Source organism: Salmo salar, chromosome ssa17, assembly GCF_905237065.1.
Source record: "Salmo salar chromosome ssa17, Ssal_v3.1, whole genome shotgun sequence".
Taxonomy (NCBI): domain Eukaryota; kingdom Metazoa; phylum Chordata; class Actinopteri; order Salmoniformes; family Salmonidae; genus Salmo; species Salmo salar.
In genome coordinates, this window is record NC_059458.1 from 43362853 (window position 1) to 43378204 (window position 15352).

Here is a 15352-nt window from a genome sequence, read left to right on the forward strand (position 1 = left end):
GACTGTACCTTGTAATACTTCAGCTGCAGTACTGTGGCTATGAGGCAGTACCTGTAATACTTCACCTGTAGTAACTGCAGTACTGTGGCTATGAGGCTGTACCTTGTAATACTTCAGCTGCAGTACTGTGGCTATGAGGCAGTACCTTGTAATACTTCACCTGTAGTAACTGCAGTACTGTGGCTATGAGGCCGTACCTTGTAATACTTCACCTGTAGTAACTGCAGTACTGTGGCTATGAGGCAGTACCTTGTAATACTTCAGTAACTGCAGTACTGTGGCTATGAGGCCGTACCTTGTAATACTTCACCTGTAGTAACTGCAGTACTGTGGCTATGAGGCTGTACCTTGTAATACTTCAGCTGCAGTACTGTGGCTATGAGGCAGTACCTTGTAATACTTCACCTGTAGTAACTGCAGTACTGTGGCTATGAGGCTGTACCTTGTAATACTTCAGCTGCAGTACTGTGGCTATGAGGCAGTACCTTGTAATACTTCACCTGTAGTAACTGCAGTACTGTGGCAGGTATGATGAGGCTGTACCTTGTAATACTTCAGCTGCAGTAATGTGGCTATGAGGCAGTACCTTGTAATACTTCACCTGTAGTAACTGCAGTACTGTGGCTATGAGGCTGTACCTTGTAATACTTCACCTGCAGTACTGTTGCTATGAGGCCGTACGTTGTTGCAGCTGGTCAGGATTGTGTGTTCCTCATACATTTATATTAGCAAAGAGTTCCTCCAGGTTTCAACAATAACACCCGTGTTGTTCTCCATCTTGTGAGAATAGCTGTCTAATAAAATACGAGTTAATAAATCAAATGTTGTGTGACATGAAATCCTCTCCGTCTCTCTAGCCGTCTGACTTCCTGTGTGTTTTTCAGGAGCCGTGTTCTGCCGTTCTGGCCTATGGTAAGAAGGGAGACAAGTCCATCAAGAACGGACTCAACTGGCTGCTCAACAACATAGCTAATGACTACGAAGCCATCTCTGAACGCGTCCACCAGGACACGGCCGAACAGAGAGCTCAGGAGGAACAGGAGAAGAGAGAGAGACAGGAGAGAGTGCGAAGGATACGGGAGGAGAGGTGAGGAGGAGGAGGAGAGAGGAACTTTACTGACTTTACAATGCCCCTGGGGACTTTGTGTTGCAGTATCATGTACATGTTTAAAATGGCGGTTAAGAAAGAGAGCAGGGACAATACAGTAGACAATAGGAGAGATATCACACCTTAGAGACAGGATCATTAACCAGCTGATTAGGAGAGATATCACACCTTAGTGACAGGATCATTAACCAGCTGATTAGGAGAGATATCCACCTTAGTGACGGGATTATTAACCAGCTGATTAGGGATCATTAACCAGCTGATTAGGGATCATTAACCAGCTGATTAGGGATCATTAACCAGCTGATTAGGAGAGATATCACACCTTAGAGACAGGATCATTAACCAGCTGATTAGGGATCATTAACCAGCTGATTAGGGATCATTAACCAGCTGATTAGGGATCATTAACCAGCTGATTAGGGATCATTAACCAGCTGATTAGGGATCATTAACCAGCTGATTAGGGAATATAAACGCCCGAGGTTAGGTCGCACCTTAGAGACAGGATCATTAACCAGCTGATTAGGGATCATTAACCAGCTGATTAGGGATCATTAACCAGCTGATTAGGGATCATTAACCAGCTGATTAGGGATCATTAACCAGCTGATTAGGAGAGATATCCACCTTAGTGACAGGATCATTAACCAGCTGATTAGGGATCATTAACCAGCTGATTAGGGATCATTAACCAGCTGATTAGGGATCATTAACCAGCTGATTAGGGATCATTAACCAGCTGATTAGGAGAGATATCCACCTTAGTGACAGGAACATTAACCAGCTGATTAGGGATCATTAACCAGCTGATTAGGGATCATTAACCAGCTGATTAGGAGAGATATCCACCTTAGTGACAGGATATAACCAGCTGATTAGGGATCATTAACCAGCTGATTAGGGGCATTAACCAGCTGATGGGACATTAACCAGCTGATTGGATTATTAACCAGCTGATTAGGAGAGATATCTCACCTTAGTGACAGGAACATTAACCAGCTGATTAGGGATCATTAACCAGCTGATTAGGGATCATTAACCAGCTGATTGAGGATCATTAACCAGCTGATTAGGGATCATTAACCAGCTGATTAGGAGAGAATATCCAGGTTAGTGAAGGAACATTAACCAGCTGATTAGGGAACATTAACCAGCTGATTAGGGATCATTAACCAGCTGATTAGGAGAGATATCCACCTTAGTGACAGGATCATTAACCAGCTGATTGGGGAGATCATTCCACTGCTTAGAATACAGGATACAGTGGTGGATCATTAACCAGCTGATTAGGATCATTAACCCAGCTGATTAGGAGAGATCATCCAACATAGTGATAGGAATATTAACCAGCTGATTAGGGATCATTAACCAGCTGATTAGGGATCATTAACCAGCTGATTAGGAAGATATCTCACACCTGCGTGAAGGCGCATTAACCAGCAGGAGTGGGGTCCGAGGATCATTAACCAGCTGATTAGGGATCATTAACCAGCTGATTAGGAGAGATATCCACCCTAGATGACAGGATCAGTAACCAGCTGATTAGGGATCATTAACCAGCTGATTAGGGGAACATTAACTCAGCTGATTAGGGATTATTAACCAGCTGATTAGAGAGATATCTCACCTTAGTGACAGGAACATTAACCAGCTGATTAGGGATCATTAACCAGCTGATTAGGGATCATTAACCAGCTGATTAGGGATCATTAACCAGCTGATTAGGGATCATTAACCAGCTGATTAGGAGAGACACCAGCTTAGTGCAGGAACATTAACCAGCTGATTAGGAACATTAACCAGCTGATTAGGGATCATTAACCAGCTGATTAGGAGAGATATCCACCTTAGTGACAGGATCATTAACCAGCTGATTAGGAGAGATATCCAGCTGAGGATCATAACCAGCTGATGGGATCATTAACCAGCTGATTAGGGATCATTAACCAGCTGATTAGGAGGATATCCACCAAGGTGCAGGATCATTAACCAGCTGATTAGGGATCATTAACCAGCTGATTAGTGATCATTAACCAGCTGATTAGGGATCATTAACCAGCTGATTAGGAGAGATATCCACCTTAGTGACAGGAACATTAACCAGCTGATTAGGGATCATTAACCAGCTGATTAGGAGAGATATCTCACCTTAGTGACGGGATCATTAACCAGCTGAATTTTAGGCTGTCATTGAAAATATAATTATTTCTTAACTGACTTGTCTAGTTACATTTTAGGTAAAAAATAACGGTCCCTGTTCCCAGAGACCGTCAGGAGAAAGAGGAGGCGGAGAGGGAAGGTCGGACACTGCAGGAGGAGGAGGAGGAGACTGACGACGCCACCATACCCAGCCCTTTCCAGCCAATAGGCAACGTCATCAATGAGGTGTGGAATACACTGGGCCAATCAGCATCACTTCTGTTCATTTGTTTTGAAATGGCACCCTATGTAGTGCACTAGTTTTTACCAGAACCCCTCGTTGTAGTGCCCCCCTTTAGGGAATAGGGTGCCATTTGAGCCGCACTGTCAATGGGTTGGGTGGTTCCATCTGTATTAGTGCCCTGGGGTGTTTCCATCTGTATTAGTGCCATGGGATGTTTCCATCTGTATTAACGCCATGGGGTGTTTCCATCTGTATTAGTGCCCTGGGATGTTTCCATCTGTATTAGTGCCCTGGGGTGTTTCCATCTGTATTAGTGCCCTTGGGTGTTTCCATCTGTATTAGTGCCCTGGGGTGTTTCCATCTGTATTAGTGCCCTGGGGTGTTTCCATCTGTATTAACGCCCTGGGGTGTTTCCATCTGTATTAACGCCATGGGGTGTTTCCATCTGTATTAGTGCCCTGGGGTGTTTCCATCTGTATTAGTGCCCTGGGGTGTTTCCATCTGTATTAGTGCCCTGGGGTGTTTCCATCTGTATTAACGCCATGGGGTGTTTCCATCTGTATTAACGCCATGGGGTGTTTCCATCTGTATTAATGCCATGGGGTGTTTCCATCTGTATTAATGCCATGGGGTGTTTCCATCTGTATTAATGCCATGGGGTGTGTCCATCTGTATTAACACCATGGGGTGTTTCCATCTGTATTAACACCATGGGGTGTTTCCATCTGTATTAACACCATGGGGTGTTTCCATCTGTATTAACGCCCTGGGGTGTTTCCATCTGTATTAACGCCCTGGGGTGTTTCCATCTGTATTAACGCCATGGGGTGTTTCCATCTGTATTAGTGCCCTGGGGTGTTTCCATCTGTATTAACGCCATGGGGTGTTTCCATCTGTATTAATGCCATGGGGTGTTTCCATCTGTATTAGTGCCCTGGGGTGTTTCCATCTGTATTAATGCCATGGGGTGTTTACATCTGTATTAGTGCCCTGGGGTGTTTCCATCTGTATTAGTGCCCTGGGGTGTTTCCATCTGTATTAGTGCCCTGGGGTGTTTCCATCTGTATTAACACCATGGGGTGTTTCCATCTGTATTAACGCCCTGGGGTGTTTCCATCTGTATTACCGCCATGGGGTGTTTCCATCTGTATTAACGCCCTGGGGTGTTTCCATCTGTATTAGTGCCATGGTGTTTCCATCTGTATTAACGCCATGGGGTGTTTCCATCTGTATTAATGCCATGGGGTGTTTCCATCTGTATTAACGCCATGGGGTGTTTCCATCTGTATTAATGCCATGGGGTGTTTCCATCTGTATTAGTGCCCTGGGGTGTTTCCATCTGTATTAATGCCATGGGGTGTTTCCATCTGTATTAGTGCCCTGGGGTGTTTCCATCTGTATTAATGCCATGGGGTGTTTCCATCTGTATTAGTGCCCTGGGGTGTTTCCATCTGTATTAACGCCATGGGGTGTTTCCATCTGTATTAATGCCATGGGGTGTTTCCATCTGTATTAATGCCATGGGGTGTTTCCATCTGTATTAACGCCATGGGGTGTTTCCATCTGTATTAACGCCATGGGGTGTTTCCATCTGTATTAATGCCATGGGGTGTTTCCATCTGTATTAGTGCCATGGGGTGTTTCCATCTGTATTAATGGGTGTGTGCCATGTGTGTTCCATCCATGCAGAATGAAGACAAGCTGAAGAAGAGACAGACAGGAGGGCAGGGGGGAGGTGCCAACGATGCGAGCGAAGGAAGGCAGGAGGAAGAGGAGGAGGAAGAGGACAGCGAGAGACAGACTCCAGAGAGCGGTGCAGTATCAGTGGAGCAGACTAAGAAGAAGACTAGTACACTGAGACTGAAGAGGAAGCACAGAGTGGATCCTCTGAGGACGGAGGAGACAGCGGCCCCTGAGAGCCCCACACCTCCACCACTTCCTGGTGAGAGAGACACACTTTTAATCCTGACGTAGGTGTGGCAGACCAATGACTGGGCTGGAACACAGTTTAATCTATTTAGACCAATGACTGACTTGCTTTGTTATAGTGGGATGGACTACTGCTAATAATCTATTTAGTTGATGTTATGATGGACTACTACTAATAATCTATTTAGTTGATGTTATGATGGACTACTACTAATAATCTATTTAGTTGATGTTATGATGGACTACTACTAATAATCTATTTAGTTGATGTTATGATGGACTACTACTAATAATCTATTTAGTTGATGTTATGATGGACTACTACTAATAATCTATTTAGTTGATGTTATGATGGACTACTACTAATAATCTATTTAGTTGATGTTATAGTGGGATGGACTACTACTAACCATGTGTTTTGTTGTTATAGTGGGATGGGCTACTCCCATAATGTCTCGGCTTCCCAAGCTGGAGCCTCTTGGCGACCGGAGTTGTTCTGGTAATGATGTTTACAGTGAAACTCCACCACCACTCCACTGCTGTATGTTAACCACTAACTAACTACTAACTAACCACTAACTAACCCCTAACTAACTACTAACTAACCCCTAACTAACTAACTACTAACTAACTACTAACTAACTACTAACTAACTACTAACTAACTACTAACTAACCACTAACTAACTACTAACTAACCCCTAACTAACTACTAACTAACTAACTAACTTACTAACTAACTACTAACTAACCCCTAACTAACTACTAACTAACTACTAACTAACCCTAACTAACTACTAACTAACTACTAACTAACCACTAACTACTAACTAACCACTAACTAACCACTAACTAACCACTAACTAACCCCTAACTAACTACTAACTAACTACTAACTAACCACTAACTAACTACTAACTAACCCCTAACTAACTACTAACTAACTACTAACTAACTAACTACTAACTAACTACTAACTAACCCCTAACTAACTACTAACTAACTACTAACTAACCCCTAACTAACCCCTAACTAACTACTAACTAACCCCTAACTAACCCCTAACTAACCCCTAACTAACCACTAACTAACCCCTAACTAACCACTAACTAACCACTAACTAACCACTAACCACTAACTACTAACTAACTACTAACTAACCACTAACTAACCACTAACTAACTACTAACTAACTACTAACTAACCCCTAACTAACTACTAACTAACTACTAACTAACCCCTAACTAACCACTAACTAACTACTAACTAACCCCTAACTAACTACTAACTAACTACTAACTAACCACTAACTAACTACTAACTAACTACTAACTAACCCCTAACTAACTACTAACTAACTACTAACTAACCCCTAACTAACTACTAACTAACTACTAACTAACCACTAACTAACCCCTAACTAACTACTAACTAACTACTAACTAACTACTAACTAACCACTAACTAACCACTAATACTAACTAACCACTAACTAACCCCTAACTAACTACTAACTAACTACTAACTAACCCCTAACTAACTACTAACTAACTACTAACTAACCACTAACTAACTACTAACTAACTACTAACTAACCACTAACTAACTAACCACTAACTAACTACTAACTAACTACTAACTAACTACTAACTAACCCCTAACTAACCACTAACTAACCCCTAACTAACTAACTAACTACTAACCCCTAACTAACCACTAACTAACCCCTAACTAACCACTAACTAACCACTAACTAACCACTAACTAACTACTAACTAACCATCTGTCTGTTCGTGTCATGCTGCTGTTCTTCCTCGTTCACTAACAGCTGATGTCTCTTATTCCATGACTTCATTTCCTGTCTGTCTGCAGAGCATGTTAAACAACACTGACCCCATTTCCTCTCTCTGTCTACAGAGCATGTTAAACAACACTGACCCCATTTCCTCTCTCTGTCTACAGAGCATGTTAAACAACACTGACCCCATTTCCTCTCTCTGTCTACAGAGCATGTTAAACAACACTGACCCCATTTCCTCTCTCTGTCTACAGAGCATGTTAAACAACACTGACCCCATTTCCTCTCTCTGTCTACAGAGCATGTTAAACAACACTGACCCCATTTCCTCTCTCTGTCTACAGAGCATGTTAAACAACACTGACCCCATTTCCTCTCTCTGTCCACAGAGCATGTTCTAATAACACTGACCCATTTCTCTCTCTGTCTTGCAGAGCATGTTAAATAACCTTACTGACCCCATTTCCTCTCTCTGTCTGCAGAGCATGTTAAGCTACCACTGACATTTCCCTGTCTGTCTGCAGAGGCATATTTAAGTAACACTGACCCCATTTCCTCTCTCTGTCTACAGAGCATATTTAAGCTCTTACTGAACCCATTTCCTCTCTCTGTCTACAGAGCATGTTAAACAACACTGACCCCATTTCCTGTCTCTGTCATTTCCTGTCTGTCTGCAGAGCATGTTAAACAACACTGACCCCAATTCCTCTCTCTGTCTACAGAGCATGTTAAACAACCACTGACCCCATTTCCTCTCTCTGTCTACAGAGCATGTTAAACAACACTGACCCCATTTCCTCTCTCTGTCTACAGAGCATGTTAAACAACACTGACCCCATTTCCTCTCTCTGTCTACAGAGCATGTTAAACAACACTGACCCCATTTCCTCTCTCTGTCTACAGAGCATGTTAAACAACACTGACCCCATTTCCTCTCTCTGTCTACAGAGCATGTTAAACAACACTGACCCCATTTCCTCTCTCTGTCTACAGAGCATGTTAAACAACACTGACCCCATTTCCTCTCTCTGTCTGCAGAGCATGTTAAACAACACTGACCCCATTTCCTCTCTCTGTCTGCAGAGCATGTTAAACACCACTGATGTCCTCTGAAAACATATTTTAATTGTCTGTGTTCTCTGTCTGATGGAAGTGGGATGAAATCTCTCTGTTCGTCCTACATTCCACCTGTGTCCTGTCCCTTCAGTCAGTGTCTGTTACGTGGTGCAGGTCATCTTGTTGAATGGGCTGTTTATATTTGACCATGTTAATACTGTACAGGAAGTTGTCAGAACACATTTCTGTCATGCTGTGTTCAAGTGTTTTTTGATTTCAGCTAACAGAAACCAGTAGCCAGCCTTACATAGATGTAGCTAATTTAGTCCTGTCTCTTCCTCCTCTCTCTTCCTCCTCCTCTCTCTTCCTCCTCCTCTCTCTCTTCCTCCTCCTCTCTCTCTCTTCCTCCTCCTCTCTCTCTCTTCCTCCTCCTCTCTCTCTCTTCCTCCTCCTCTCTCTCTCTTCCTCCTCCTCTCTCTCTCTTCCTCCTCCTCTCTCTCTCTTCCTCCTCCTCTCTCTCTCTTCCTCCTCCTCTCTCTCTCTTCCTCCTCCTCTCTCTCTTCCTCCTCCTCTCTCTCTTCCTCCTCCTCTCTCTCTTCTCCTCCTCTCTCTCTTCCTCCTCCTCTCTCTTCCTCCTCCTCTCTCTCTCCTCCTCCTCTCTTCTTGTCCTGTCTCTCTCTTCCTCGTCCTCTCTCTCTTCCCTCCTCCTCCTCCTCTCTCTTCCTCCTCCTCTCTCTTCCTCCTCTTTCTCTCTTCCTCCTCCTCTCTTTTCCTCCTCCTCTCTTTTCCTCCTCTCTCTCTCTTCCTTGTCCTCTCTCTCTTCCTCCTCCTCTCTCTCTCTTCCTCCTCCTCTCTCTCTCTTCCTCCTCCTCTCTCTCTCTTCCTCCACCTCTCTCTCTTTCAGAGTTCTTCGGCAAGCCCCTCCCCCCCGTGGCCAACCGTCAACAACGACCTAACAGCGACACTCACGATGTCATATCCTAGCCCCTCCCCTCCACCAGGCTACTCCTATCCTACCTGATTGGTTGTTCTAAGCCCAAGCCCCACCTTCAATTCAAACAACATTATTTGTCCTCTTAAGGCAATTTTATTAGGCTTTGACCCTGACCCCTTATCATTTTATTAGGCTTTGACCCTGACCCCTTATCATTTTATTAGGCTTTGACCCTGACCCCCTTATCATTTTATTAGGCTTTGACCCTGACCCCTCATTATGGTACCCCCCCCAAATCACAGTTTCTTTGGTTTATTTTCAAAGTACGTGCTGTATAGAGGTCTACAGACTTCACCTGCTGAGAAGATGATCCCAAGACCAAGGAACCAACGCCACCGTCGTCCTCGAGCTCACAGGGTGGGCCCTGGGTGGGCCCTGGAGAGAGAGACGGAGGATGACTGGGTGGGCCCTGGAGAGAGAGAGACGGAGGATGACTGGGTGGGCCCTGGAGAGAGAGAGACGGAGGATGACTGGGTGGGCCCTGGAGAGAGATGGAGGATGACTGGGTGGGCCCTGGAGAGAGATGGAGGATGACTGGGTGGGCCCTGGAGAGAGAGACGGAGGATGACTGGGTGGGCCCTGGAGAGAGAGAGACGGAGGATGACTGGGTGGGCCCTGGAGAGAGACGGAGGATGACTGGGTGGGCCCTGGAGAGAGAGACGGAGGATGACTGGGTGGGCCCCTGGAGAGAGAGACGGAGGATGACTGGGTGGGCCCTGGAGAGAGATGGAGGATGACTGGGTGGGCCCTGGAGAGAGATGGAGGATGACTGGGTGGGCCCTGGAGAGAGACGGAGGATGACTGGGTGGGCCCTGGAGAGAGACGGAGGATGACTGGGTGGGCCCTGGGAGAGAGACGGAGGAGACTGGGTGGGCCCTGGAGACGGACGGAGGACTGGGTGGGCCCTGAGACGGACGGAGGAGGACTGGGTGGGCCCTGGAGACAGACGGAGGAGGACTGGGTGGGCCCTGAGACAGACGGAGGAGGACTGGGTGGGCCCTGAGACAGACGGAGGAGGACTGGGTGGGCCCCTGAGACAGACGGAGGAGGACTGGGTGGGCCCTGAGACAGACGGAGGAGGACTGGGTGGGCCCTGAGACAGACGGAGGAGGACTGGGTGGGCCCTGAGACAGACGGAGGAGGACTGGGTGGGCCCTGAGACAGACGGAGGAGGACTGGGTGGGCCCTGAGACAGACGGAGGAGGACTGGGTGAGCCCTGAGACAGACGGAGGAGGACTGGGTGGGCCCTGAGACAGACGGAGGAGGACTGGGTGGGCCCTGGAGACAGACGGAGGAGGACTGGGTGGGCCCTGAGACAGACGGAGGAGGACTGGGTGAGCCCTGAGACAGACGGAGGAGGACTGGGTGGGCCCTGGAGACAGACGGAGGAGGACTGGGTGGGCCCTGAGACAGACGGAGGAGGACTGGGTGGGCCCTTGAGACAGACGGAGGAGGACTGGGTGGGCCCTGGAGACAGACGGAGGAGGACTGGGTGGGCCCTGGAGACAGACGGGAGGAGGACTGGGTGGGCCCTGGAGACAGACGGAGGACTGGGTGGGCCCTGAGACAGACGGAGGAGGACTGGGTGGGCCCTGGAGACAGACGGAGGACTGGGTGGGCCCTGGAGACAGACGGAGGACTGGGTGGGCCCTGGAGACAGAGACTGAGTCATATTCATTAGGCACCAAACAGACGAACAGGGAAAGTGACCGATGATAAACACTTGTTTCCGTTATGTGTTGAAAACATTTTAGTACGACGTGTCCTGATGAACAGGACCATGTTGATGCTGAAGAACCCAGCATCGAGTTAAACACAGACTGAGAAATAAATGCATATCGATATGGACTAATTTATGCATAGTTATATTTATGTGTACGAATGTGTTATATCACATATATATATCTATATATATCTATATATCTCACACACACAGCAGTATGTGGACGCCCCTTCAAATGAGTGGATTCGGCTATGTCACCAAAACCCGTTGCTGACAGGTGTATTAAATCAAGCACACCGCCATGCATTCTCCATAGACAAACATTGGTAGTAGAACGGCCCCGTACTGAAGAGCTCAGTGACTTTCAACGTGGCACCGTCATAGGATGCCACCTTTCCAAACAAGTCAGTTTGTCAAATTTCTGCCCTGCTAGAGCTGCCCCCCGGTCAACTGTAAGTGCTGTTATAGTGAAGTGGAAACGTCTAGGAGCAACAACGGTTCAGCCGCGAAGTGGTAGGCCACACAAGCTCACAGAACGGGACCGCTGAGTGCTGAATCGCGTATAAATCGTCTGTCCTTGGTTGCAATACTCACTACCGAGTTCCAAACTGCCTCTGGAAGCAACGGCAGCACAAGAACTGTTCGTCGGGAGCTTCATGAAATGGGTTTCCGCGGCCGAGCAGCCAGAGACAAGCCTAAGATCACCATGCCTAATGCCAAGCGTTGGGTGGAGTGGTGTAAAGCTCGCCGCCATTGGACTCTGGAGCAGTGGAAACACGTTCTCTGGAGTGATGAATCACGCTTCACCATCTGGCAGTCCGACAGACGAATCTGGGTTTGGCGGAATCCAGGAGAACGTTACCTGTCCCAATGCGTAGTGCCAACTGTAAAGTTTGGTGGAGGAGGAATAATAGTCTGGGGCTGTTTTTCATAGTTCTGGTCCCCCTTAGTTCCAGTGAAGGGAAATCTACAGCATACAATGACATTCTTAACAATTCATTTCTTCCAACTTTGTGGCAACACTTTGGGGAAGGCCCTTTCCTGTTTCAGCATGACAATGAATTGGAACGCCGACTGCGAGCCAGGACCTAATCGCTCCAACATCAGTACCCGACCTCACTAATGCTCTTGTGGCTGAATGGAAGCAAGACCCCGCAGCAATGTTCCAACATCTAGTGGAAAACCTTCCCAGAAGAGTGGAGGCTGTTATAGCAGCAAAGGGGGGGGGGGACCAACTCCATATTAATGACTTCCCTGAAGAGTGGAGGCTGTTATAGCAGCAAAGGGGGACCAACTCCATATTAATGACTTCCCTGAAGAGTGGAGGCTGTTATAGCAGCAAAGGGGGACCAACTCCATATTAATGACTTCCCTGAAGAGTGGAGGCTGTTATAGCAGCAAAGGGGGGACCAACTCCATATTAATGACTTCCCTGAAGAGTGGAGGCTGTTATAGCAGCAAAGGGGGACCAACTCCATATTAATGACTTCCCTGAAGAGTGGAGGCTGTTATAGCAGCAAAGGGGGACCAACTCCATATTAATGCCTTCCCTGAAGAGTGGAGGCTGTAATAGCAGCAAAGGGGACCAACTCCATATTAATGACCATGATTATGGAATGAGATGTTAGACGAGCAGGTGTCCACATACTTTTGGTCATATAGTGTGTGTGTGTATATACACAAACACACTGAGTGGACAAAACATTAGGAACACCTATTCTTTCCGTGACACAGACTGACCAGGGTGAATCCCTTATTGACGTCTCGTGTTAAATCCACTTCAATCGGTGTAGATGAAGAGGGGAGGAGACAGGTGTAAGAAGGATTTTCAAACCTTGAGACAATTGGCGACATGGATTGCCGAATGTTGCAAGACAACAAAAAAAGGATTTAAGTGCCTTTTTTAACGGGGTACGGTAGTAAGTGCCACTCGCACCGGTTTGTATCAAGAACTGCAAAGCTGCTGTTTCCCGTGTGTTTCAAATCAAATCAAATGGATTTATAAAGCCCTTCTTACATCAGCTGATGTCTCAAAGTGCTGTACAGAAACCCAGCCTAAAACCCCCCCAAACAGCAAGCAATGCAGGTGTAGAAGCACGGTGGCTAGAATGGTCCACCATCCAAATGACACCCAGCTAATTTAACACAACTGTGGGGAGCGTTGGAGTCAACGTGGGCCAGCGTCCCTGTGGAACGCTTTCCACACCTTGTAGAGTCCATGTCCCCGACGAACTGAGGCTGTTCTGAGGGGGAAGGGGGGTACGACCCAATATCATGGTGTTCCTAATGTTTAGTATACTGTGTGTGTGTGTGTGTGTGTGTGTGTGTGTGTGTGTGTGTGTGTGTGTGTGTATATATATATAACTTTGCATTGCAGTTATTTTGTTGTTCTCACCCTGTTTTAATCTGACTAAAACATCCTCCCTGGAGGCTGAAACTTTTGGTCTAACAGTGTGTGAATATACACAAACTGCTAATAATATCAGTATTATAGGGTGTACTGTCTGTGATAAAGACATCTGTCAATGCATCCTGAGTGCACTACATGATAAAGTAGTGCACTACATGATAAAGTAGTGCACTACATGATAATTGTATTTTTTAAGACGTGTTTACAACAAGGTGAACAATGTATGTTCATTCTAACTGAAATGTGTTTGGTCAGATATTCCCTGTAATGTTATATTCACTATTCTACAGTCTGTAATGTTATATTCCCTACATACTGTACTCTGCAGTCTGTAATGTTATATTCACTACTCTGCAGTCTGTAATGTTATATTCACTACTCTGCAGTCTGTAATGTTATATTCACTACTCTACAGTCTGTAATGTTATATTCCCTACTCTACAGTCTGTAATGTTATATTCACTACTCTACAGTCTGTAATGTTATATTCACTACTCTACAGTCTGTAATGTTATATTCCCTACATACTGTACTCTACATCCTGTAATGTTATATTCACTACATACTGTACTCTACATCCTGTAATGTTATATTCCCTACATACTGTACTCTACAGTCTGTAATGTTATATTCACTACATACTGTACTCTGCAGTCTGTAATGTTATATTCATCTACATACTGTACTATACTCTACAGTCTGTAATGTTATATTCACTACTCTACAGTCTGTAATGTTATATTCCCTACATACTGTACTCTACAGTCTGTAATGTTATATTCCCTACATACTGTACTCTACAGTCTGTAATGTTATATTCACTACATACTGTACTCTGCAGTCTGTAATGTTATATTCACTACATACTGTATTCTACAGTCTGTAATGTTATATTCACTACTCTACAGTCTGTAATGTTATATTCACTACTCTACAGTCTGTAATGTTATATTCACTACTCTACAGTCTGTAATGTTATATTCACTACTCTACAGTCTGTAATGTTATATTCACTACTCTACAGTCTGTAATGTTATATTCACTACTCTACAGTCTGTAATGTTATATTCCCTACATACTGTACTCTACAGTCTGTAATGTTATATTCACTACATACTGTACTCTACATCCTGTAATGTTATATTCCCTACATACTGTACTCTCTACAGTCATTTGAAAATGTCTTCTCACAACATATAGCTTTCAATGATGACACTTGAATGATATTTTGACTGTTTTTGGTCCTGTATTGTTGATGTATATGAGCTGGTACATCATAGTTCATGGACCTGACTTTATACATGTATATTACCCCTCAGCCCTGGACCAGAGCTACTCTTGTGTCTGTCCTTTGTCTACCTCTGGTCCAGAGTGTTGTTACTCAGTCCCCTAGTAGAGGAACAGGCCCTGGACCAGAGCTACTCTTCTGTCTGTCCTTTGTCTAGCCCTGGACCAGAGCTACTCTTCTGTCTGTCCTTTGTCTAGCCCTGGACCAGAGCCACTCTTCTGTCTGTCCTTTGTCTAGCTCTGGTCCAGAGTGTTGCTAAGTCCACCGTTTCTACACTGCATCGAGACTGACCCCGTTTCTACACTACATGTATCATGTCCATTTATTGTATGACTGTAGGCCACACCTTACCATGTGAATGTAGCTTGTATATTTCCATAACAATGCTTTAGTCACACAGCTACGTTCTTGGGATTTCATAGTCACATTTTCTACCTTGTAAATTTTTGTTATGAAATTCTAATAAATGCGTATATGATTTGTACCCTTGTCTCTATTCCTAACTGTTTTGGCCTCCACAATCATCCGACATCAACCCAATTTGGGATGAGTCGGACCGCAGAGTGAAGGAAAAGCAGCCGACAAGTGCTCAGCATATGTGGGAACTCCCTTCAAGACTGTTGGAAAAGCATTCCAGGTGAAGCTGGTTGAGAGAATGCC

At 45.4% G+C, this 15352-nt stretch overlaps 1 protein-coding gene across 2 annotated transcripts in view; it reads left to right on the forward strand.

The window, feature by feature from the left end:
• LOC106575013 (ADP-ribosylation factor-like protein 13B) overlaps window positions 1–9445 on the forward strand; it is a 44467-nt gene extending 35022 nt beyond the window's left edge. The window contains exons 6-10 of one of the 2 annotated variants that reach the window (XM_045699607.1): window positions 885–1087; window positions 3376–3496; window positions 5184–5436; window positions 5854–5922; window positions 9181–9445. In XM_045699607.1, coding sequence (XP_045555563.1) covers window positions 885–1087; window positions 3376–3496; window positions 5184–5436; window positions 5854–5922; window positions 9181–9260 — 726 coding nt within the window. In that variant the 3' untranslated portion in view covers window positions 9261–9445. The remainder of the gene's footprint in view (window positions 1–884; window positions 1088–3375; window positions 3497–5183; window positions 5437–5853; window positions 5923–9180) is intronic. The other variant, XM_045699608.1, reaches the window with a different exon arrangement.
• The last annotated feature ends 5907 nt before the right edge of the window (window positions 9446–15352 follow it).